Source organism: Hibiscus syriacus, unplaced genomic scaffold, assembly GCF_006381635.1.
Source record: "Hibiscus syriacus cultivar Baekdansim isolate YM2019G1 unplaced genomic scaffold, ASM638163v2 tig00110384_pilon, whole genome shotgun sequence".
In the NCBI taxonomy this organism is placed as follows: domain Eukaryota; kingdom Viridiplantae; phylum Streptophyta; class Magnoliopsida; order Malvales; family Malvaceae; genus Hibiscus; species Hibiscus syriacus.
Window position 1 is genome coordinate 8527272 of NW_024062715.1, and position 7544 is coordinate 8534815.

The window sequence follows — 7544 nt, forward strand, 5'->3', positions numbered from 1 at the left end:
TAATATTATTTTAAATTTATATTTATGTAATTTTATAATTAAATTCACATTAAATACTATATATCTTTGATTCTTAGAGCTGAATCGAATACTATTTTATTTAGGATCAATTATTTGGGCCACCATTTGCGTTCCAAAGTGTTAAGAAAAGGAAATCTTTGCCTCTTGAACCATGCATGACAGCTGACCCTTATCAGCGAAAAGAACACCTCTTTTCTTCTTCATAGTTTCCTTTAGTTTAATCTTCTTCCTCCTCCTCCTCCTCCTTTAGGTCATCAAGGACCTACGAGCCTGCGAAAGCAGAACAATCCTTCCATTTTAATTGTTTCCTTTTATGTAAACCATGAATCCATCCTCTTTTTCGAAGCTCCCCATCCTCCTCAAACCTTTTCTTCTTTCTCTCTTTCTCTCCATCTTTTTCCTGGTCTTTTTAGCCACCCAATCCCCTCTCCTCCGCCTCAAAACCGCCATTCAGACCACCGCCAATCCACCTTCCAACGACGGTGCAGGCCTCCGTATCCGATGGGGCTATACCTCCTACAACGCATACATTGAGCGTCAGCTCAACAAAACCCTTAACCCGAAGCTCCGAAAGATATGGACGACGCGTGATTGGGACAGAAAAATCAAGGTCTTCGCCTATGTTTTCCAGAGCTTGAAGCAAAGAAACCTCATTTTCAACGAGTCGAAGGCCTTGTCCATAGGAGCTAGAGTCGGACAAGAGGTGGCAGCGATGAAGGTGGTCGGAGTGTCGGACGCGGTCGGCATAGATTTGGTGCCATGCCCTCCTCTCGTAATGAAAGGAGATTTCCATTCCCAGCCATTCCAGAACCATACATTCGACTTCGAGTTCTCCAACGTCTTCGATCACGCGCTGTACCCGTGGAAGTTCGTCGGGGAGATAGAACGGACGTTGAAGCCCGGCGGGGTTTGCGTCCTACATGTGGCGGTGGCACGACAGACCGATAAGTTCTCGGCCAATGATCTGTTTAGCGTGCAGCCATTGCTGGAGTTGTTTAAGGAATCGGAGCTTTTGGAGGTCAGGAAAGTCGATGCATTTGGTCTCGATACTGAGGTTGTTTTTAGGAAGAAAAAGATCAAGGATTATTAGATAATTTCTTTTGTTTAAACAGTAATTTCATTTTTCCATTTTTTACAACCCATTAATTTAAACTATATGTATTTATCAATGGTTACATATTTTATTTTATTTTACATAGCCGAGTCTTGAAAGTTAAACAAAATTAAATATATATTGAAAACAATATAAACTATTAAATATTTTTTAAATTATAACTATAATTAGATTATAATATTTGAATAACCTAAAACATAAATCACAGTAAAGCAAAAAGGTTGAAAAACCCTGTGATTCAGGGAGCGACTCCAAGCGTGAAACTGGTAAAAGAGAAAAGTAAAAGAAATAAATAAATAAATAAACAAAATGAGGCACCGAAAAGCGGCCATTAGGAGTAATATATTATACAATACATGTCTTTTTCAGCTTAGCAATAGTGATTAGGACTGTAAATGAGCCGAGACAGATCGTTAGTTATTTATGATCAACTTGATCAAGGTTTGATAAATACTTGGATCGAATGGATTCGAGCTCAACTCGAGTTCTTAATGAGCCGAAACGAGCTACTCGATATTCGACTCGAAAAGCTCGTGAGCAGCTCGAAAATATAATATATTAAGATTTTTTAAAATAAATTATTAATAATATTAATATTTATGTATTGATTTTTTAAAAACAATATAGTAAGATTTTATGTATTTAAGGTTTATGTTCGAGTTTAAGGTTTCAATCGAGTTAAGTTTAAGAATTTTTTTCATTTCGAGACTTTTCGACCTGCTCACGAGCTTCAGTTCAGGATTTCAAGTTCGAGTCGAGCTTGAAAATTTTAAGCTCGCAAGTTTTCGAGCCGAGTCGAGCTCAGTAATACTCGAGCTCGACTCGGCTCGTTTACACCCCTAGTTGTGATGAAGATGAAATAGATACTTATTTTATAATATTTGTGAAAATTATTGTTAGAATTAAATTTATTTTGTTGGGAAATTGGATAAGAATGAATTAGAGAAAGAGCATGTTAGATGTAGGATGATTGGCGTATAGTGGAGGACAAAATGTGGGGTACCAATGAATAATGTTAGCTTTGTTTTGAGTGGTGTGTTGGAATTATTATTATTATTATTATTATTAAATGCATCAAACTAATTATTAGATTGATAGTAGGCTTAATATAAAAATAATTGTTTAAAGAATATCTTGAAAAATATTTTAGTAACTAAAGAATTTTCATTAAAAATCGGTGTCTAAAGTTTTTTCCGTTATATTTTTAGGTATATACCGTTAACTAACACGTGTAATATCCATATTTAAAAAATAAAAATAAAACATGAATGTGACACGCGTTACTTAACGGTTTCTTTTAACGGTAGACACCTAAAAGTGTAACAGATAAAACTTTAAACACCTATTTTTAACGAAAAAAATTTTAAGTACCAGAAATTAATTTTGAGTGTAATTTAGTCACTTAATTTTATATTAAGCTAAAAAGAAACATGAATAATTATGCTTTGCTTTGTAATAATTGATTTAAAAACTAATGATTGATGGTCCGACTGCCTTTAAATAAGTGGGGTTATCGTGATGAATCAATTAAAATTTCACACCAAACTAATAATACATTAAGAGACTATCTTTAAATAATTTGACTTATTCTTAATTTAATAAATTTCAATAGTCAAAAAGTATATTATTCTTTTTTGACAAGTGTGTGCGTATATGATATCAATAATTAAGAAATATTTTAAATAGATATTACTTTATAATCAATTTATATTAATAAAAAATGATTAAGTCGTAAATACAACATATAACAACATTGACGGACATGATTTGTTGCACTAGGGTATAAATGTTGATATTTTAATGGTTGGATGGTAGAATACAAGAGATGTGAAATGAAAGATAAGGTAGCATTCATTTGGAAGAGGAGGAGAGTTTGTTGTGGAATTTAATTGGCATAGTAGACTTTGTCGTATAGTTGCCCATTAACCCATTACATATAATATATATTATTATAAATATAAAAAAAAGACATCTCATGGATTTTAGTTTAATATAAAGAAAGCTTAGCTGTCTGTGGTGACGATATTATTAAATTAAATTTGACAAGTATTCAAAAGTTGGAATCTCGAGCTTTGAAAACCATGGCCCGAAACGTATAGTTGTCTATTTGGACAAGGACCACGCCATGGCCCCCTAATGTGGTTAAGGGCCTGTATGACTATGATCATGGCGCCTAAGAATAGAATAGAGAATATAAGTAGGGATGACTGGCCATGTATGGTGCTACGGACCGGGAGCAAAGGGTGCAAGACACGTGTGCACATTGTTATTTTAAAGGTTTCTATTCGCTTCAACTTCGGTGAAAAAGAAGATAGCATGTCACCAAAGAATATTCCGCAGGGTAAATATGGATAACATCGAACATGATTCTAAAGAAAATAATATGGTGGTGATATTATTTCCTTATATATGTGGTTGTGGTAGATGGATGTTGATCTCAAATGTTGGTGTAATACAATCTATAGCATTACTCATCTCCTCTGGATCCGTGATTTATTAATTTAAGTACGAGCCATGTTGTACGAGGTATTGATTAAGATGATTCAAGTAGGAAGTCATGTTCGAAAGGAAATAGAGACGAAGATTGAGAAATTAAAAAAAATTAATTCGAGATATATTGTGATGTCATTTAGGAGGATGACCCGACTCAAAGAGTCCGTGAAGGATGCAAAAGAAAGGAGACCCTTGAGATAACGGTATGTAACCACAACAATGACTGTTATGCAATGATAACGACATCGTCCGAAACTGTGATATTTATAATTGTTATGTCCACAATAGCACATGTTATTAAAATTCATAACCACGATACTTGTAGTGATTGTGATATCATCTGTTATGTCCGTAATAACGATAAACGCAACGCGGTCGAAAACAAATACAAAATTATAATTTAGATTCCCGATCAGATGCCTACTTTTTTGGTTCGTCCAAGAGCCACCAAAATCTTAGAAAAGGTCCGATCATATGCGAAACCATAATAAGTAGTATAATGCTCGTTGGTGCACCCAAACACATCATTGATGTCTTGAGGGCATAGAAGTACAAGGGAAACTGGTCAAACTTATATATTCATGTTCCAAGAGGATGCGAAGAAGTTTGATTTTCGTATTGAGAGGACAAGAGGGTGGATCAAGACTGTCAATTCTAAAGAAGTTTCAACTGTGGGAGTGACACAAAAAGTTGAACTACATATTGGTATATGAAAAGATAAGGAAATTTTGTGGGTAACATGTTTTTACGACTTTGACCATGTGATTGGTTTAAATTTTCTTGATCGGGTTAATGCTCTTCAATTTTCTATTACTGATTGTGTGTACGTAGTGGATCCTCGCCAACAACATGTTGTGATGGTTCACAGCACATTACATGAGTGAAAAGAATCATAGAAATCTTGTATTCGCAGTTGACACGTCTGATTTTAGAAGCTGCAGTTTGCCCTACCGGAGTCCAAATCACAGAGGCTGATCGAATCATTTGGCTAAACATTTTCCAATCAATTGAAATATGATCAGAAACAGCATAATGGGGCCCTTGCTGATCCTTCCTTGCCTTTATGCTCAAATGTGAACCGTCGACTCTTCTTGTGGTGCTCCTAAAGAGCTAGTTGTATAGAGTTAAACACAGAGTGAGGATTAGAATTCGAATTTCTGAACCCACTTTGTTCCTGTTAATCCAAAGGCACCGCAGGTAACGCCCATTTTCTTTCGCGTTTGGCTACTCGTCCTAGCACAGTGTGCCTTGGTGTTGACGAAAAACGGGTAAAGAAAACGAAAGAACACGAGAATTTTACGAGGTTCGGCAATGTGCTTACGTCCTCGGTGCCTAGGCGACGCTAGAAGTTTTATTCAATGATATTTTAGGTCTAGGTTACATCTCTATTTATAATAGAAAACCCTGGTACATAATTATAAAATCAACCCTGTACCGTACCGCGGGGGCTGCGCCCCCACACCCCCAACCCACATAATTCGTAACCCCACAACGAGACTTTTTATGAGCCATACATAACAAATCTCCACCTTGGCGAATATCCTGCCCCCTTGGAAACTTCAATGTGGGTTGGGTTACCTTGCTTCTTTAACAACTCGAAACATTCAACAAGTCCAAGCAATGCTTGAACTTGTCTGTCGTAACTGGCTTGGTGAACATATCAGCGGCATTCTCATCAGTATGTACCTTCTGAAACAAAACCTCTCCAGATGCAACCAACTCTCTGATCTTGTGGAACCTTACATCAATATGTTTAGTTCTAGCACGATACACCTGATTCTTAGCCAAGTGAATAGCACTTTGATTATCACAAAGCAACTGAACTCCACCTTGTTGAACACCCAACTCCTTCACTAAACCAGTAAGCCATAAAGCTTCTTTTGCAGCTTCAGCCGCTGCCATGTATTCAGCTTCAGTTGTAGATAGTGCCACGACAGATTGAACAGTAGACTTCCAACAAATAGGCCCTCCACCAAGAGTAAACACATACCCTGTCGTAGATCTTCTATTATCCAAGTCACCTGCATAATCTGAATCCACATATCCTACAACCAAAGGATTATCCCGCTGACTCCCAAAAACAATTCCATGTCCCACAGTACCCTTTAAGTACCGAAAGATCCACTTGACTGCATCCCAATGTTGCTTACCAGGTTTAGACATGTACTTACAAACTTGACTAACAGCATGAGCTAAATCAGGACGAGTACATACCATCGCATACATCAAGCAGCCAACAGCATTAGAATACGGAACCTTTGCCATATTTTCAGCTTCCTTATCTGTCTTAGGGCACTGTTCTGATGAAAGCTTAAAGTGATTCGCCAATGGAGTGCTAACTGGTTTTGCGCTGCTCATCGCAAACCTTTCTAGCATTTTCTCAACATAACCCCGTTGAGATAGCCGCAGTTTCCTTGAGTCTCTGTCCCTGCAAATTTCCATTCCAAGAATTTTCTTTGCAGCACCTAAATCTTTCATATCAAATTCCTGACTCAATAAAGTTTTCAAACCGATAACATCATCCATGTTCTTCGCAGCAATCAACATATCATCAACATACAGTAATAGAAAAATAAAAGAACCATCATCAAGGCTCTTAACATAGACACAACAATCATACTCACATCGGTTGTAGCCAATCTTGATCATATAGGAGTCAAACCGTTTATACCACTGTCTCGGAGACTGTTTAACCCGTACAAAGATTTCTTCAATCTGCAAACTAAATGCTCGTTTCCAGGTTGAGTGAAACCTTCAGGTTGCCGCATGTAGATCTGCTCCTCTAAATCACCATGCAAAAAAGCAGTTTTAACATCCATCTGCTCTAAATGCAAATCCCAACTAGCCACCAATGCAAGTACTGCTCGGATTGAAGTGTGCCTGACCACAGGAGAAAAGATTTCATCATAATCAACTCCTTTCTGCTGTGAAAAACCCTTCGCTACCAAACGAGCCTTGAACTTCTCCCCTCTTTTTCTATTACTGCTGGTTTCTTCTTATACACCCATTTGCAACCAATCGGCTTCTTACCCTCAGGAAGGGGAACTAACTCCCATGTGCGATTGTGATTCAAAGACTCCATCTCCTCAACCATGGCTGCCATCCACTTGTCGTTTTCCTGACTAGTAACGGCATCATGAAAAGTAATTGGATCATCACTGCTAACAGTAAGTGCAAAAGATACCAAGTCTTCAAAACCCAATCTGTTCGGAGGCTTTATATTCATCCGTCTCACCCTGTCTCTGGCGAGACTATAATCCTGCAAATCATCCGTAGTGGAACCACCAGAAGTCGGTTGAGAAGTTTCTGGTTTCTCAACTGGAAACTGCTCGAAATCTACCACTGTCGTGTCTTGCTTCTGCTGCAACATAGACTGTTCATCAAAAACGACATCTCTACTAATCACAACTTTCTTCGCAACTGGATCCCAGAACTTGAATCCTTTGACACCTTTCTTGTAACCCAGAAAAATGCACTCCTTCGATTTTGCATCAAGTTTGGATCTCTCATCAGCAGGTACATGCACATAAGCAGGACAACCAAAAATCCGTAAGTTATCAAAACTAACATCATGACCAGTCCATACCTCTTTTGCAACTTTCCCAGCCAGCGATGCCCTTGGCGATCTGTTGATAAGGTAACACGCCATGTTAACAGCCTCAGCCCAGAAGTGTTTGGGAAGCCCCGCATTCAACCGCAAACATCTGGCTCTTTCATTCAACGACCTGTTCATTCGTTCCGCAACACCATTCTGTTGTGGTGTCTTGCGCACTGTAAAATGCCTCTGAATCCCATGCTCCTTACAGAATTGTAGGAACTGTGAATCTGTGTACTCCGTACCATTATCAGACCGCAAACACTTGATTTTTCGTCCTGTTTGGTTTTCTACCTCAGCTTTCCACAGCTTGAACTTCTC

At 37.9% G+C, this 7544-nt stretch overlaps 1 protein-coding gene across 1 annotated transcript; it reads left to right on the plus strand.

Moving 5' to 3' along the window:
- The first annotated feature begins 273 nt into the window (after nt 1-273).
- LOC120122057 lies at nt 274-1156 on the plus strand. Its single transcript, XM_039141307.1, has one exon. It carries the CDS (start codon nt 344-346, stop codon nt 1109-1111), a length of 768 nt encoding a protein of 255 aa, XP_038997238.1. The 5' UTR covers nt 274-343; the 3' UTR covers nt 1112-1156.
- Nucleotides 1157-7544: the final 6388 nt, after the last annotated feature.